General features: G+C 33.6%; 1 protein-coding gene across 1 annotated transcript in view; it reads right to left on the bottom strand.

Moving 5' to 3' along the window:
• LOC110027673 (ABC transporter B family member 26, chloroplastic) overlaps positions 1-14,959 on the bottom strand; it is a 35,887-nt gene extending 20,928 nt beyond the window's left edge. The window contains exons 1-9 of the mRNA XM_020729187.1: positions 14,878-14,959; positions 8,101-8,228; positions 7,138-7,180; positions 6,993-7,037; positions 6,782-6,904; positions 6,603-6,706; positions 1,867-1,921; positions 1,713-1,783; positions 1,500-1,602 (exon numbers count right to left, since the gene is read on the bottom strand). Of these exons, the coding sequence (XP_020584846.1) occupies positions 1,500-1,602; positions 1,713-1,783; positions 1,867-1,921; positions 6,603-6,706; positions 6,782-6,904; positions 6,993-7,037; positions 7,138-7,180; positions 8,101-8,228; positions 14,878-14,940 (735 nt within the window). The 5' untranslated portion in view covers positions 14,941-14,959. The remainder of the gene's footprint in view (positions 1-1,499; positions 1,603-1,712; positions 1,784-1,866; positions 1,922-6,602; positions 6,707-6,781; positions 6,905-6,992; positions 7,038-7,137; positions 7,181-8,100; positions 8,229-14,877) is intronic.
• Between the last annotated feature and the right edge of the window lie 4,719 nt (positions 14,960-19,678).

The following is a 19,678-nucleotide window of genomic DNA, read 5'->3' on the forward strand; positions in this document are numbered from 1 at the left end:
ATCCCACACTTTACATATATTTTTCTCAATTTTAGTTTAACGAGCCAATTTCGAGCCGAACACGAACACGAACACACTGTTCACGAGCCGATTTCGAACACGAGCTATTTCCTGTGAGCCGAACACGAGCCAAGCCTGAGCTCGCTCAAGCTCGGCTCGTTTACAGCCCTACTCATGACACGATGTCATGCATAACTCAAACCCTAAATATATTTTACCTATTTGTGCTAAATAATAATAAATGATAAATGACTAAATTGCCCTTAGGCACCGTCATAACAGCCTATGATTAAGTTCATCGTGTGAAAAGATACATTTTGTTAATGGGTTGACGAAATGAGAAAAATTGATGGTAGAAGCCCTGTGATTTAAAGGAAATGCTCTAGCATGGCATCAATTGAGATAACAACATTAACCAATCAAAACATGAGAAGAATTTAAAGACTGATTGTTAAAACATTTCAGGCTGATTAAATGGAAATGATTATCACATTATAATGTCACGTGAGAGCCATGTAACTTGATTCAAAAACAGTTTTCTCTCTTCCAACTTGAGAACAAGGTGCTTTTTTCTTTTGGAGGGGGGGGGAGTGGAGTAATGTTAAGCCAATGCATATGGTGCCATCCGCCAAATAATTCAAAAACTAATATTAGGCACATGACAAAAGACAATTAAGTCATTTGTTAGTTATTATTATGGAATATAAAATAAACCTAATATGTTTAGTGTTAGGTCATGTGTAATTGTTGTCTTGAATCTTTCAGAGAAATCGTCTACCCCTCGAATTGTAGGTATATATATTATATATTTTGAAGATTGTATTGTTTTGATTTAGTAACGGCGGAATAGAATCTACTATTTCTACCCTAATTCCTGCGGAAACTTGTCTCATTACTATCACAACAGTAAAAGTGTTACAGACCATACTACAGTGGTAACGCTGAAGTGACTATCAAATCAATTATAGTAACTATAGCAATACAAATAGAACAAAATAAGTTATTAACCTAGGGTGAACGAATATAGACATGGGGATATCAAAAACAACATCCATTTTCAAAAAAATAAAAATAAAAAAATTGAAGATGAAAAGTAACAAAAAGTAAAATATTCTCCTAATGTTAATACAAATACTGAATATCATTAAATCCTCCCTATAAAAATATTAAAAATGATTTTAGCATTAAAGTCTTATATACCCGAAAGAAGAAAAAAATGTATGAGTACAAGGATGGACATCAGAGTCCTTTGTCATCTGGAGAGATAGCTTAGAAGTAAAATGAGTATTATATAAAATATTTGCTGCTGGTTAATCTCCAGAAAAAAATTGTTAGTTCAAGAACATCACCAAAGGAATGGAAGATTCAGAAAAACATGTGTTTGAGGGATGAGATGAACTTCATAAAAGCTAGTTAGAATGCAGCTACATGCACACCACTACTTGTGTATAATTAGGGAAATAAATTCAAATTTTTAAAATAATCGAATAAACAAAAACCTTAGTAGAATGGTAGAAGCAATTGTAGGTTAAACTCCAAAATCCATATCCCACACTTTGTCGCAAGCTAATATCCCACAATCTCTCAAGCCATGTCCTGTATCTGTTGGTAGCATATGCAATAAATATCATTAACCAAATAAAGGTTCTACTACAGAAAAGAAAAGGGCTGTGTGCATATTTAGAGACTTAAGTGAGGATTGTACAAATTGCCTTTCAATTTCTTGTTTTTCAGTCCCATAAATTCTGACTGTCCTGATAAGAGAGAATGTTTCTTGGGAAACCTGGTAGAAATAAGCAAATAATCGAAGATCTTAGCCATTGTAGTCACATATATTACTAATATAACTCTCTGAAGAAAACTTACTTCATTTGCACGAGCACCAAAGTCTTGAATTAATTTTGCTACCCATTTCTGGAACCTGTTTTTACAAGAAAAGAAATGCAGATGAGCAAGTCTACGCCCACCAAAATAAATATTAGTCTTGACTACAATGGAGCTTCTTAGTATACATGAGGCCTGTCAACTCCTTTTATTTCTGAAAAATGATACTCTCACAAGTAAATCGATGCAATTAAATTTAAAAGATTATAGAGATCGTAGACATGTAAACAATCCTAAATTGGAAGATAAAGGAAAAAAATATCAGTTTGTTTATTAGTACAGGCTTTATTCGTTTTTCCAGTGCAAATTCGAAATTTTAATGCGGCTAGAAAATCTCAGGTATGCTAAAGAGAAGAAGAAACCAACTCAAAAGGCACCCAAAGCTATCCAAACAAGAAACGCTCCTTAGACCAACATTTCTACAAAACAAACATCTTTGGGTCTTTAAGTAGAAAGAAATAAATATTTTGTATTTTCCTATTCCAATTAGCGCCAAAACATAAGGCTTTGTGATTAGTTCTCTGGTATCTAAAAGCGGTTTACAAAATATGAAGAATCGCTAATTAAGGGTCAGTTTGCAGTTTGGAATGATTGCAATTGTTTATAAAATTTGTTGTGAAACTGTTATGGGAAAAGTAAAATTTTTACAAGTTTTGATTGGTGCTATAAAGTTTTCCCTACGGGAAAAAAAAAAGTTTAACAAGGGCCTTCTAACAAATGTCGCACGCATGCAGATCTAGCTCTAAAAAACTCATTATCAACAGAGCAATTTCAAAATCAAAAGAAAACATTTTAGCTATGTAAAAATGTGACAAAGAATTGTAAAATAGAGTTATTAAAAATCTGTGCCATGCTCCCTATGTCGACTCCATGTTACAAGCCTGCACAAATGAATGAGATATTCCTAAAAGTTGTTAATCCTACATTTAAAGAATAATCCATAATAATTTAAAAGGCTCTCAAAAATCTTTCCGAAAGTAATCTTAGAAGGATGAAATTGCATATATGAATTAAGGGACTAAATTTGCAAGTGAAAATCAAATAAGAGGATGGGACAGCGACGAAAAAAGAAAAGAGAAAATTAGGTGTAGAAAGCAAAAAAAAAAAATCAAAATTCACTCCATAATTTTTTTCTTTTCATACATTGGCCGACAACCATTTAAAAAAAAATTGAAGTCTTTTCCATTTTTAAGGGATGGGTAACCATAAGTTTAATAGATGTACAAAATTTAATATAAAATTTCCTAAATTGAAGCATTTAGTTGAATTGTAGTTAAACATGAGTTTAATCCTGTTATTATTCTATTTTGAAAAAAAAAATGGTGCTTCCTTCTCAGTCTCTCTCTATCTCTCTCTCACTTCCTTGATACCTATTGACCCCCTCCCCCTATTTCTCAATCCACGGTCAGCAAGCCACCAATCCCCCCATCATGCTCCCTCCCTCCCTCCCACCCTCTCTCTAATTTTTTAATACAAAACTGGCTTAGAGTAAAAAAATAAATACAGCAACACTCCTGCTTATTGCAGTCTCCAACTCTAACATTTACGAAAGATATTTAAACCCATGATTGTTTTCCTCCAAACCCGCACTGATTTGGTCCGGACAGAATTTATTCATCATTTAGGACAAAGACAAAAGCCATTATCCTTGAAATTATTCCATAGAAAACCTAGTATCTGAAACCTAAATTTTTTCCTGCATGTTCCATAAGCCTTTCTCACTTGATCTTGAATCATACATTTTGGCATTAGAGCATTAGTTCCGACCTATAAAAAATTTTGTCATGGTAAAATTAATGACTTGAATGAATACTCTTGGTGAATTTATGGAGTCCAAAAACTATAATAATGTGATGTTAATGACATCTGAAGGTCTCTTCATCCAGAAAGACCAGATGACCAAGCAAAAGGTGGTTCATATGGCTACAATGGCTGTCCTTAAAGCTAATAACTTGCAGAAGAGAAACCATAAACAAAAAATGAAGCTAAAAGACGTACAATAAGAAGAGAAGAAGAAGCTCTTACCATCGAAGTAGAAAGAAAGATGGAGTTGTCTTGCTTTGATGGAATGATCAAAGATAAGGGTAATGGACATGTAGTTCAAACTTTTGCCTTGATAAGAAAAAAATATGCATTTGCTCGTTTGAAGACGTCCGCACAAATTTCAATGTGCTAGAGTTCACAATCTAAAAACTATGATCAATAAAGCTTAACATGATTATAATTTAAAAGATAGTTAAAAACTCAATTTTACTCCATCAAACACAGAGGAAAACTAGATCCAATGGTAATAGTTGAAGCAAGATAATTAGAAAAATGTGCAAAAATTTATGTCCAAAAAAAAAAGAAGGGAAAAGAAAAAGTAAAACCTCACTACTACTTCAAAAAGGGTAATTTAACTAGAACTGTGCGTTGTCCTTAATGTTGCATGCATATGCTACTAAAAAGATAAATCTTTTCCACCATCATCAATGTTAATTTGGTTTCAAGGTGTGAAAATAATCTTCTAGCTGGAGCTTTCATGAAGAAACTTGGGCTATTCACTACCAAGCATCCAAAACATTGTTCACGGAGTTGATATCAAAAGAGAAATATCTATCAAGCACCAAGCAATGGACTCTTAGGTTTGCTTTCTTTAGAGATTTCATTGATGAAGTAATCTACGAAGTTGTACCAGTGGATGTATACAAAGTATATTGTATAATCTATCTAAATGGAATAAGGACAATATCTTCACTAGGAAATAGAAAAATTGTGTACTTGTAGAAAAAAATAAAAAGCATAGGGTCGATCTGTCTATCATTCTAGCTTTATAAATTGAAGACCGCCAAACTAGAGGAAACCATGAAGGAGTGAAGAGCTCTTCACTTAATAAAAAGCAAAAAAGGCACAATTCCGTTTTCATCTCTACTCCAAATGAAGAATCAAAGGCTAATATTGGCATCAAATGAGACTCTAGCCGACATATTACTCGAGACTCAATGGAACCCAAAAATAGAATATGCATATCGTTGTTGCTCGGGCGAGGCTCAAAAAATTGAGAATTGTGTAGCAAAACTAGATTTTCCTACCAAATGAGTGACATCAAGCAAAGTTTACTTTGAGTATGGAAGCAATGCCCAAGATATACTCGATTAGAAATGATTTTTCACATCCTATATGATTCATTGTGTAGGGAGCATTGTACATGTTTAAATGAGAGTATAAAAGCATATGTAATAAAACTAATGCAAAAGAAAAAATAAACAACACATAATCGAAGTGATTATTTTTATTCCCACATAAAAAATATGTGATTTGACAATCAATAAAAACAATTTAGTTACAAAATAAATTTTGAAGATGAGATCTACAGGGAGGAAATGAATGAAGCTGACAGATAGTACACCTAATCAATGGCCTAGACCAAGGGTTTCGTTGGCGGGGAATCAATGGGTTTTATCCTATGATAAAAAATCAGCCCGGTGATTATAGGCTACGGGTTTAAAGGTTCTTTGGTGGTGACAAAGTTGTCAGCTTATAACCAACAGGAGGACAAGAGGGGACTAAAATCGACGAATCCAAAAAATTTTGGCATTATCGATCCTACACCTTGGTACAAGGTAGTGCCAAGCAACGGTCGACGGATGTGCTAACCCTTGAGGATTTCCATGGCTTGGTAGATCAGAGATGCGGCCAAGGACAGATTGTGGTTAAGAGCATCTACTTGACCTGAAAAACTCATTACATTGCCATCTTAAATTCTCTTCTTAGTCTATGGATCTCTGTAGTAGGATTTCTTCTAAGCGTCTCTGTAGTAAGATTTCTTCTTAGTGTCTCTGTAATATCTTGGGTTTGTGTTAATTTAATAACATTTTGATCATCTCAGTTGCTATAAATTATTTGTGACAATATTCTTTTGGTATTGCCTTGTGTGTGTGTTAGTGATTATTCACTTTTAGAACAATAAATCTCCCTTTTATCTGCTTCAAAATCCTAAGTATTTAGCCACAGAAAATTATTTTCTCTAAGCCATTTAAAGTTTGGTTAGAACTTCGAGTACACATCATATTTTGCCAATGATAAAACAACTCTTCTCCCATCATCCTCGTCCAGACACATTTATTTTTGTTATGCATCAACAAGACTTTCCTGCAAGCTCGTCTTCATTCTCTTTCATGGGGAAACCTAAACAACAGGTTATCTCCTACTGCTTTACCCCAGAGCCGCCACTGCCTCTACTTAGAGAAAAAAACTCACCAACTTCAACATCCTTTTCTCACCACATACCCACATCCATAAGAAGTCGAACTCTAAACTGATCAATCCCTCTGCTTCCACCTCCATTTCTCCCCTAAAACAATAATCATAAAATTTTTGAGTCTCTTTCTGACTAACAGCTTATCGAGCTTACATAATAGTACTCTGAAGCCAAAGAGCAGCTCAATCGTAGATCTACTAAGCAAAAAATCAACATTTATTTGCACTATATATTTCTGAGCCAAACTTCAGGGATAAATGTTACACAACTTCGGGTTCTAGGCTGCAAAAGAAATAATATACTGCAAAAATCCTAAATAAGAAATGCAAGATAATTTACATTTAATAATGGAGTGGAAGAGCAATAATAATCATAAACTGACAGCTGATAAATTTTGTTATTAATTGTTAGAACCCAAATTTTGATATGAAAAAAAAGATTTTTTATAAAGGTAATTTCGAAAAAAAAATATACCTACCGTCCATAAAAGAACAACATAATTGCCAAGCAAGCACAGATCACAACCGTTGATATTGCAAGAGGCCAAGATATCATAAAAAGAGCAATCAGTGCACCAATTCCCTGTAAATGCAAAAACAAAATGGCATTTTATAGCTCCCAAAAACTATGAAACTCCACCCATATCATATATAGCACCTGAACCACATTTCTACAAATCACGTTAAGATCATTTCCGATGACACGAGATACTTGCTGACAGTCTGAACTAAGCCTATTCGTTAAATCCCCAACTGTTTCTTCATCAAAAAGGGTCATATCCTGAAAAACAGAGAGAGAGAGTTGTAATTAAGGAAATATAAAATGGCAGCATTAGTAGCACGAGAAGCTCTTCGGATCCAAAGAGAACCTGGAAAAGTAGAGTGGAATATAACGTTTCTCTCATTCTTTTGACCTGCAGTAACCCACAAAATCAAACTCATGGCACTCTCCATCAACCAAAAAACCACCCAAGTTAAAATGAAATAAATAGAACCAATCCATCAATATTTTACCAATATCATATTTGCAAGGCCAAAGCAGCAACTCCGCAATCCACTGATCACATTAAGCAAATTAGTATGGAAACATTTTCGCAATGTCTTCAAAAGTATGCTAACCATTTGCGGATAAAAAGCATCATAGCAATTTCTCATTATGAAAGAGATAATTTTTTTTTAGTTCCACCACGTCTATGAAACTTATAATTATGTGAAAAACTGGAGTTATGAAGTAAGATTAAGAATGTTATTATGAACTAGAAATAAGATCAGGAGTTTTGTGGGAGCATTTAAATATCTTCATATATATTTTTTTTTATTTTGAAGAAGTTATGTCTGAACATAAAAGGGTTAAATTCTAGAATAGTCCCCCAACTATTCAGATGTGACTGATTTAGTGCCAAAGTTTTGCAATGCTCAAATTTAATCCTCGGCAATTAAAAATTGATCTAAATTAATCCCTTATGGACTAATATAGGATCAATTTTATATGGTAAAGAAACTAATTGAGTTCGCTTCTGCGTCAAGATTTCTACATAAGGGGCCATTTTGGATCAATTTATATAGTCAATGCACTAAACAAGAACAATGTAAAACTTTGAGACTAAATTGGCCACATTAGAACAATCGGGGCACCATTTGAGGATTTATTCCAAACATAAAAATTAAAAAGGAAAAGAGAAAAAAAAAAAGAGAGCAATCAAATGTTAAATGCAATATTAGGGAAAATGCAATTAGCCAAAAACAAATGTGGAACAATTTCTTTTCCACAACAACCTGATAGTAGCAGTCTTACATGTGATATATCCTAGGAATATAAACATAACCAGCCAATACTTGCTAAAAACTTGAACAACAAGGCGTAAATTACAATTGCAGCTACTCAAACATCACACTTCCGGATTATTTTATAAAATTCAGGGGGAAAGAAAAGAAGGGGCGCTAAGAACAGAAAAAAAAACCATTGAAAATGTTAACCTGCATATTCCGGATAACAAACACAATGAAAGTACGATCTTTGCATTCCTGTAGAATACCATGTTTTTGCCACTTTGTGCAGAAAAAATAGATGCCGTCAGGAAGTGTGGTATTCCTAGTTCTGAGAGCTGCAATTTGAATGAAGAATTAGCAGAAAAAAATCATTAAGTAAATAAGATAACAATTTACTACTCTCGAGAACATTCAATTAATCAGGACAGAATATTGAAACTAATGCCAATAAGAAATTAAAACTAAAAACAAGTATAACAGAGTCTTCCACCTCAGAACTGAACAACAGAGAGGAAGCCACTTCCCATTTTAGTAAAGAAGGAATAATATTTGCTAGACATCCCAGTAAGATGATTCTAATTCAGTGCAAAGCTGATAGTAAATATATCAAATACACATTTTAGCCTGTTGAGCCAGTAAACAAGAAACAAAAGAATTCAGTCTATTGATATGGTTAATAGCGTGGAGTACAAGTTTAACAGCCGCCGGAAAGACACTGTAAAATCCGGTTTATAAAAATAAATAAATAAAATGAACCAGCAATATCAATTCAACGGAACCGGCTATCAACTTTCGAGAAAATTGGTTGAATGTTTTTTTCCTTTGCTTTCATTCCATTAAATAATAATTTGTACAATCTATTTTATAATTTGTACAATCTATTTTAGTATTTTAGCCAACTTAATAATATATAATCCTCAACTAAATGTTAAGTTATAAGGAAAGAATATGTACAATTAACAAGAGAGAAAAATCAGAAGCAATTTAAATAACTCTTAATTCTGCTTGATTTTTGTCACTCTTGATTAATATCCTCCCTCAAATTGATGTTGACTGATCAAGAAGCATTAATTTGCCAACAAGAAATTGATGACGCTGCCGAGAAAGTCTTAGGAATTATATCAATCGTTTGAAGATCAGAAAAGATATAAGTAAAAGAAATAACACTATTATCATAAGCTTCTCGAATAGAAAGACAATACATTTCAATGTGTTTCGTGCACTCATGAAAAATGGGATTAGCAGTAATCTGCATAGCACTAGTATTATCTGCATAAAAAGAAGTAGACTCAAGTTGAGAAAAACCAAGCTCAGCCATCAAACCCCGAAGCCAAATGAACTCAAAACAAGCAGAGGATATAACACAATATTCAAACACAGTAGAAGACTTAGACACTTGATCTTGTTTCTTACTCTTCCAAGAAATTAAAGATTCGTCAAGAAACATAGACCAACCAGTAATAGATCAACATGTATCAAAACAACCAGCCCAATCAGCACCAATATAGGTTGTTAAGCAAATAGGAGACTCCGCAGAAAAGAACAAACCACGATGATGAGTACCTTTCAAATACCTGACAATACATCGAACTGCAGCTAAATAAAGATCTACATAAATCGACTAACTTGTTGCACAACAAATGAAATATAAGAATGTGTAATGGTTAAATAATTGACACTCCCAACAAGTTATCGATACAGAGATAGATCAGAGAGAAAGTAACCATCATTTCGTTGATATTTAACATTCACTTCCAAAGAAGTATCAACAGGACAACCTCATTGGTGACCAGCAAAAGCAATGAGTTCCTTAGTACAGTTATGTTGATGAAGAAAAATATCTGCGGGAGAAGAGTGAACCTCAAAACCTAAGAAATAAGTTAAATACCCAAAATCCTTCATATGAAAAAAACTCTGAAGACGCTTCTACAATTGAGATATCATTTGAGTATCAAATCCTGTGATGACAATATTATCAACATAGACTATTAATAACACAATTCTCTTGTCAGCCTTACAAAGAAATAATGAATAATCATACTAACCTTGAATAAAAGAGAAGCTAAGAAGAGTATTGTGAAACTTTTCAAAATAGACCCATGGAGCATGTTTCAAACCGAATAGAGAGTGTTTTAGCTTACAAACATCATATGAGAGTGTGGAAAACAAACCCAGAGTAAGATTCATATAGATATCTTCCTTGAGGTCCCCATGCAAAAATGTATTCTTAACATTCATCTGTCGTAAGGACTAACTTTTAGATGCAGCAATAGGTAGAACAAGTTGAACATTTATCATCTTAGCCACAGATGCAAAGGTCTGTTCATAATCAATCTCATATTCCTATCGATTTACAAGAGCTACCAATCTAGTATTATATCTGTCAAGGGAACCATTAGATCGAAGCTTAACAGAAGAAACTCGTTTACAACCAATGGGTTTAACACCTGCAGAACATGAAATAATATCCCAAGTATGATTGTCTTGAAGTGTATGAAGTTCCTCTTGCATTGCCTTTATCCAACAAGTCTGTTTAGCAGCCTGAGAATAAACGGCGTAGCCAATAAAATCACGCCACGTGCGATAGGAGAAAAAAACGGCGCAGTAATACGGGGAATATTCCCCTCCGTGTTATTCATGTGTTATTGTGTGTTATTCATGTGTTATTGTGTGTTATTCATGTGTTATTGTGTGTTATTCATGTGTTATTGTGTGTTATTCATGTGTTATTGTGTGTTATTCATGTGTTATTGATGTGTTATTATGTTATTATAACATCAAGAATATTCCTAGGACACAATAACACATGAATAATACACAATAACACATGAATAACACGGAGGAGAATATTCCCCGTGTTACTGCGCCGTTCTTTTTTCTCTGTCGCGCAGGGTGTCGTGGCGTTATTTTCTTGGCTACGCATGTTACTCTACGTGCGTAGTACTGATGTAATATTTTTTCGAGAATAAGAGGTAACAATTGCAGTATTAGTTAGAATTGCAGAATAGTCATATTTATCCGGAGGAAGGATGTGCCAAGTTGATCGTCGAAGAATCATTGGAGCATTTTCAGGAGCAAAGTTTGGAAGGACTGAAGGCGAAGCGTACAGGCATCGTGTGCAGACAAGGCCAGGCATGAACTGTTTATCAAAAGAAGAATCATCAAAGTAAGGAAGTACAAATGCATCAAATGTTGAAGGATGATATTGAAAAGAGTATTTGTATTCAAAGAAAACCACATCCCGAGAGATACATCATCGATTATTAATTGAATCAAAACACACAAAATCTTTATGATTAGGATTGTAACCCATAAAGGCACATCGAACAGATTGGGCTGTCAACTTATGACGTTCATTGGCAAGTAAATGAACAAAACAAGCATATTCGAAAGTATGTAGCATATGATGATTAGGATGTTTACCAAAAAATCGATAGCATGAGAATCAAACTTCAATTGTTAAGATGATAAATGATTAATCAGATAAACTGCAGTAAATAAAGCTCCAATCCAAAACTTTGTTGAGACAGAAGATTCAAAACAACAATGAGCGCATCATATCCAACAGATGCCGATTTTTCTGTTCGACAACTCCATTTTGCTGAGGTGTATAAGGACATGAATGTTGTGAAATAACACCCTTGTTAAGGGACAATGCTTGAAACTCATGAAACATGTATTCACTACCATTGTCAAGCAGTAAGGTTTTAATACAAGTGAGAACTGAGTTTCAATATATGTCACAAAGTTTTGAAACACAATAAACACTTCTGTTTTGAAATGCAGAAATAGATTCATGTGAATCGACTGTAATAGTCGACAAATGTCACAAATTATTTATACTGAGCGTGTGAAATGACCGATGTAATTTCTCATATATCATTGTGAATAATGTCAAAATATTTATTGGCACGACTACCCAAAATGGAAAAAGACAATGTTATACTTTTGTCCAGTTTATAAGAAGAGCAATCAACAAATAAATTTTTATATGTAGAACCAAAAATACCACTTTGCAACAAATAATTCAAAACAACACTATTTGGATGACCTATTTGTCTATGTCAGACGCTAGTCTTATTTTCAACAACTAAAAAAAACTAATGACAAAGTCCAAGGAACGGTAATTTGTAATGGAAGTAACTTACCCATTTTAAGCCCCTTTACTATCACCTTCCCCCACTTAATCATGCACAATACAACCATCACGAAAAAAATGTACATCGAAATTATTAACCATCATTTGGCTAACAGAAAGTAAGTTAGTAGATAATTTAGGAGAAAACAAGATATGTCGGAAGGAGGAGCTAATATCACCGACTGTCGTAATTGGAATATCATTTCCATCAATATCCTGGTTATGTTGAGTATCAGTATACGAGTGTTGATTAGGCAATAAATCAGTTGTGTCAGTCATATGATTTGTGGCGTTGGAATTAACAAACCAAGGAGAAAAAACATAAGCAATAGTCTTACCTTTCACTTAAAGACCAAGAGCAGAAAATACAAAGAGAATTATCTGTTGAACCATATTTGGTGTGAGAACGAATTGATTATTGTCAGCAATTGTGAATATCAAATCAAGATTATGAGAGTCAGATACAGCAATATAAAGGATCTGAGGTCTGTGATTTTGATGTCGTGTCGGACACTCCTTAATAATATTTTTGTTTTCCATGCAATAATTTCATAACTTATTACTACAATGGCGGGCAACATGACTGAATTTTTTGCAGCTATAACACTGCTTTGTTCCCTTCCCTTTGGTTCCAGCAGCATATGCTACATTAACTATTTCAGATGAAACACCAACTGCACCGATAGAGGCTTGTATTACCAATTTTTGTTCTTTGCAGAATAATTCACTAAAACATGCATCCAAATAAGAGATCAGATCTCTATTCAACAACTCAGCCCAAGCAGTTTCAAATTCAGGTCCGAGCTTCATCAAAAACTGATCAGGACGACTCACTTCATGAATAGTCTGAAGACTAGCTAAGTTCTCTTTTGACACCTTAACATAGATAATACCAAAATATTCACTCCACAAATTAAGAAAATCAAAGTAATATTGTTCAATTAAGAGAATATAATGACTATAATTATTCATATCAAGTTCCAATTGAAAGCTTCTTGCATTATGATTCTGATTGCAGACGCGTTTCAAGTATTCTCACATTTATTTAGCTATGTCAAAGGATCTTAAATTATTCATCATATGAACCTCAATAGAACCCAAAATCCAAGAAAAAATCTGAGCAACATTTATCTCTCATTGACCAAGATCTTTCAGCTCCGAGGTGCTAGAAAAGACCCATCATTATGACCCCAAAGCTTCTTCCCTTTCAAAAACATCTTAAACTGAAATCCTCATGCTGCATGATTTTTTCTCATAAATCTAATAGCTAAGATTTCATGTATTTTCTCTCTCATAAGACATTTTAAACAGAATTGTCACTCACAAGTTGATTGTCAAGGAAGTTGTTAATCGAAAATAATCAACCTAAAACCAAAAAAAAAATCAAGAGAAACCCTATGAAAATAGGCCGACAACTTCCCCGTGAAAAGGCCTGAACACGGGGAACTTGTTAGTACCAAGAAACTCCTAAGGTCAGCACGATGCTCCTCTAAGCTCGAGCATGACTTTAGTGCACGAAAACAGTCGAAAGAGAAGGCGGGGAAAAGCTCTCGGGCTCGTGAGGACAGAAAATCGATCATTCAGAAGCTGTGTGAGAGAGGTTCGGCTTAGCATGAGGGATCAACTCTCATTGGAACAGGATAAAGCAAGTTGTTACAAGGCAGAAAGGAGCTAAGAGGATTGTTGGAGTCTCTGTGCAAGGGCTTCTGCGTGTGAACAAGAAGGCAAGGGCGGGATCAATGCGACAATGAAGAGCACGGGATGGAAACGCGTCGATCGGACAAGAATTGAAGATCTGAGATTACCAAACCCAAAACAAACCAACAATTCCAATAATAAAGAAAACTAAAGATTGAACTAAGTATTCAGTTGTGTGGTTTTGATATCATATCAACTTTTGAGAAAATTGGTTGAATGTTTTTTTTCCTTTGCGTTCATTCTATTAAATAATAATTTGTACAATCTATTTTAGGTAACCTAATAATACATAATATTTTATACAACCAATTTTAGGTAACCAAATAATATATATTCCTAATCTAAATATTCGGTTATAAGGAAAGAATATGTACAATTAACAAGCGAGGAAAATCAACAGCAATTTAAATAAGGAAACTCTTAATTCTATCTAATTTTTGTCATTCTTGATTGATACTGACAAGACATTTCTGCCTAATAGAGTGAGGGGAAGAAACAAAGTCGAAAGAAAGATCAAGCCAACATGAAAGAGCCAAAGAGGTAGAGAGAGAGAGATTGGGTGGCCGAATGGGCAAAGGAAAAAGTATACAAGAAGTGAGCAATTCAAAGAAGATCAGAAGCAAGAACGATGACCATTAAGGAAGGTATAGATTTCGAGCACAGGTGCAATTCAAGGTAATCAACTTGAATTTGATTGCTCGCATTTATATGCCCTAAGATTAGCTTTTAATAGCAAAATAACTTTTTTAAGGTGCTTGCTCAAACTTTAAATCAACTCTAATTAAATAATACACTACTTGTAAGGCCTATAAACTTCAGTTAGGGCAATATTGATAGGAAAGTCACAAAAGTGAGAATAAATGAACCAAGTGATATGAGGGTAAAAGGAGTGGTTAATCATCCTCGTCTAGCATTACAGACAACTTCACCGGTATGATGGCAACAGTAACACAATTAATTAAGATTATCACTTACAAGCAAGTAAGTGAAGTAGAGAAGCTACAATAGAAAAATAATTTGAATTAAGATAAGAGGACGCCCCATTTTTTCTAAAACCAGAATATGAATTAACGCTAAGAGCTAATGATGCGAGTTAAGAAGATTATTGACAGTGTGCCATGCCCTTAGGATAGAAGAATAACACTTGCCGCATTTGTTAATGAGGGTAAAGCAGAGGGTTCCAGAGAAACAATTTTGTGGAGACTTTTCATAAGTGGTTTTTGTCTCTTCCTGCAATAAGGTAAATGCAATATAAATACACTAGATTGGTGCAAGAAGATAAATCTACTGACTACTATGCAATATGAAGAAAATTTTATCACGCTTTTGAAGTATGCATCATAGCTAATTCCAAACGCAGATGTAACGATTTCTAAAAGAATTAAAGAATGTGATAAAAAAAAAATCAAATTCTCATAGGAATTGACAATTATTCTATGTTAGTGGAAAGAACTTGAAGACTGAAGATATATCTTCTAGCTATGCAGAGATACAAAGAATTTCAAAAAAAAAAAAAGAATAAATCAAAAGGATCAAAAATAAATCAAAAGGATCAAAAATAGAAAAATGCAAAAGGATATAAAATATGCAGGTTTCTAAAGCTGCAAAACTCTAGCATGAAGAAATCAAATCGAGCAGTTGTGAAAGTAATATAATTATCAAGAACTAAGTGTGGAAGAGCACATAAGAGAATATTTTTCTAGGACTAACACTTAATTTTGGTCATATTAGCAACTGACATGTAACGAACAATTGTCCTAATCTTTGACAAAAGTACTTTGGCAAATTTATTACAAAAGAGTGTCGCACCATCTCAAAGAAGTCTAGACAAATAAAAAATAATAGAATCAATTACGCTAGCGCCAAACAAGAATAAAACTCAAAAAAATAATCAACCTGTGTGTATACTCTATCACAACAAGAGCCTATAAAATTGCTAACATCATCATGGGTATAATTTTCATTAAAATAAACTAGTCAATTTTTTGCTGGGCACTAGAACATCATCTTCTTTTTTTCTGGCATCATCACAGCTAAAATTTATATTCAAAATAAATTTATCAAAATTTTATTTAAGGTTGGAGCATCAAATATTTCACTTCTACGGATTTTGTTAAATATATTGTTTTACATATTTCAATTATTCATCTGAGATTATCATTGTTATGCCAAATGGAGTCAATACAAATGTAAGCAGAATATATCGAGAAAATTTATAAATTTGTGAGAAAAATTTTGAAGCAAATCTAATTTTCTTGCCACAATTTGAATTGGGATGGAAGGTTATCAAATAATTTCATTACGATCGATTGTCGCAAGGAATTGGACAATTTCAATCTTCCAGGAGAAAAAGAATTCAAATTTTATGAGGATCAAAGAGTAACATCGAAAGTAATATTAATTTTGAAAGCTTTAAAGTGCTGAATAGTATTTAATGATGTGACAGAGAACATGAAAGAATTAAAGGATATAGCAATAGTGAGAGAATATCCCCAAAACTTTTTATATGATTTACCTAGTTGAACCTTGGTAAGAGAGATGGCTTCACAATTGATCTGGTACCCAGCTCAGAACCAATGACAAGAGCACCACATAGAATGGAAATTAAAGAATCACAAGGGCTGAAAACTCAACTATAGATATTATCAGACAGATTTTATAAAATTTGGTATTTCTTCATGGGTAGCCCCGATATGATTCATAAGAAAAAAGAATGTAAGTTCAAAAATGTGCACTGACTAAAGAGAATTGAATAAGCTTATCATTAAGAATAAATATCTATTAAAGAGGACTGATGATCTATTTGATCAAATAGAGAAATCTTTCATTTTCTTCAAAATTGATTTATGATCAAGATATCATCAATTATACATTAAAAAGATAACAAGGTCAAAAAAATATTTAGAAAGAAATATTGTTACTATGAATTTAGGATAATGCTTTTTAGACTAACAAATAATGTAATTTTAGACTGTTTTAAGATGTAATTTTAATCGTATTCCTCGGTAATATTCTTCTCTATTTAATAGATGAGGCAAGTTACACCAATCATCTTCATGTAGTATTACAAATACGAAAAAGATATGAGTTATAGAGCTTTTTAAATATGAATTTTGGCTAAATAGTTGCCTTTTTGAGACACGTGATTAGTGGCAACGGCATTTCAAAGAATTCAAATAAGATTAAAGCAACTGCAAATTGACCAAGACCAAACACTATATAGAAGTAAGAAATTTTCTAAGCCTGGCAAAATATTGCATCCTGATTATTGAAAGTTATACTAAGATTTCTATGTTGCTGTCAAGATTAATTCTAAAGGTAATTAAATTTAAATTGAATGATCATTGTGAATAACCTTTACTTAAAGTGAATTACAGCTAAACAGCTGTCATTTGAGATATGAAATTAGCAGCAAAGGCATTTTTGTAAATCAAAACAAGATTAAAGCATAAGAGTATGATCAAAGCCAACAACTAGTAAGAAATTTTTTATGCTTGGCAGGGTATTAGGGAAAATTTATTGAAATTTTTCCTATATTGCCATATCATTATTTGATTGACTCAAAAAAAAGTTAAATTTCTCTACATGAAAAAATTATCCTATCTGACATTTTCAGTACACTCTCCATCGTATATATATGCACGGCACTTCTTTAAAAATACTCTGTCATTTCTAGCCTCTCCTCCATCGTACATATATGCACGCCTCTTCGTAAGCACTCTCATCTTTGCTTTACATGAAAACATGAGAATAATTTGACCCTCAATTTAAAAAATATAAAACTATAATTAAAGTAATCCTAAAAATCTAGGTAAACCCTCCATTCGTAGCGTCCACCCTCTCCCGTACTTGTCTCTCGTCCCTCCTATATGCAACCGCATTCCTAAAGCCCTCTCTGACAAAGAAGCAAAGAAGACTCAATGGGGGATCAACAAAGAAGATATTTACAAGCTTATCGGCATATGAAGAAGAAGAAGACATGACAAGCGCTCGTTGAGAGAAGGCATTGGCAAGAATAAGGGCTTTTGAAGGAGAAGTTCTCACAAGAGCTCACTAGAGAAGATTAGATGAGGCCAGCACATGCAGAGAAGAAAATGAGTTCAGGAGACTTGAAGATTTAACTTAAATCCAACAAAGCTAGGATTTGTTGAATTCAAGAATTAAGACAAAACAGAGTAGAAATGAGATTAAGATTTTGCAGGATTAAGGTTACCATTTTGGGTGTTTGATGGGAATTAGGTAAAACCCTACTAAGCTATTGTTCAAAGCTTTTTGTCAAATTGCAACCTCTCTCTCTCTCTCTCTCTCTCCCCCCTCTATCTCTCTCCCTCTCCCTTTCTTTTCATCTCTCCCTCTTTGCTTCTCTTTCTCTCTTATACTCTCTCCCTCTTCTCCTCTATACAGAGAACACTAAAAGAGAAAAAAAAAACATTTATATTTCATTCTCTTGTCACATGCCAACTTTGTTGCCTTGTTTTCATCATCATAGTCATGCGTGCAAGTATAATGCAAAGCAAGCAGCTTGCCCTAACATTTAAATATTCAGACGCATTGTTCCGACATGACAGAAAACTTATATATTGATTGCATAATTCTTTTCAGGAAAATGACAAATACACAACTTTTTTGGCATGATGAGAAAAAAATATATATATGCTTTTTTTGGGCGGTGAAAGAAAAAAGATTGAGCCGCTAAAAATAAGTATAATTCATGCCTTTCTTGAAGTAATAAAGAATTTTGTTGTTATAAGATTTCCAGGCTAGTGCTATGAAATCCCTCGAGTAGAATGAAGTTGAACTGTTAAACATCGAGCCCCTTTTGGTGTTACGATTGAAGTTTTGATAGAAACTCCAAAATTAAGTGTGCTCGTGTTGGGGCACTCATGGGATGAGTAAACTCCTGGGAAGTTACACCAACGGGACAAAATCTTGAGGTTGTCAGACCAAAACAAATAATATCACATGGATAAGAGTTTAGGTTGTTAAAAATGGCAAAGCATTGCACCAGTCTGAAAATTGGAATATATGTCTAGTGAATGATTATGGGTTAAGAATACTAACAATGATGTCAATTTGCTTAAGTGTGGCAGATTATGAAACCTCTTAAATAGGATAAAGTTCAAAACTTAAACATCAAGACTTACTTAGGTGTAACAATTAGAGTTTCAACATAAACTCAAGAGTTAAGCATGCTCAAGTTGGAGCACACTTGGGATGCATAACCTCCTAGGAAGTTACACCAATCGGGCAAAACCATAAGGCCCGTAGGCCAAAGAGGACAATATCTCCTGGCTGAGAGTTTGGGTTGTTATAGGTAGAAATACGCATATATGTCTTTCTCGGTTTGATGAGAAGATACAAGCTTACAGTCTTACACAATACCTATATACATTTTTCTTAACGTGACAAGCAGGCCCATGCTGCCCATAATGTGCTGGTCGAATTTCTCAACAATTGGACTTAAAACTAAGCAAACTTGAATGACTTTCTAAACCAAATAAATAAATAAATAAATTGTTTAAGAAGAAAATTTTGGTTTCCAATCTTATGTTAGTATTATATGTATTAGGTAAAGAAACATGTATTAGGATCTTTAATGGATAATCCAGTGGAAGATTTTTGTTTGGATTGTACTATTTTCATCATGACCTACAAGGAAATCATGGATATAAACCTGAACTACTGTACCTAGTAAAGCTCCTTGTACATATGTTTCACATTTTCAATTCCAAAATGAAGTTAAGTACAAAATATCCAATTTTGAGGAAAGATAAAATTACATGAAATTTTATTTACAAAATTTTATTTGCCCGTACAAATCCAAATGCCAACCTCCTACCCTCCAACTCTCAATTTTATGGAAAAAATTTGCGTACGTCAAGGGGTACGCAGAGATGCGTATATAATAGGGTACACGGGCATTATATGAGGGTTACATGGGGATTACAA

The sequence above is a fragment of the Phalaenopsis equestris genome, unplaced genomic scaffold (assembly GCF_001263595.1).
Source record: "Phalaenopsis equestris unplaced genomic scaffold, ASM126359v1 Scaffold000436, whole genome shotgun sequence".
In the NCBI taxonomy this organism is placed as follows: Eukaryota; Viridiplantae; Streptophyta; class Magnoliopsida; order Asparagales; family Orchidaceae; genus Phalaenopsis; species Phalaenopsis equestris.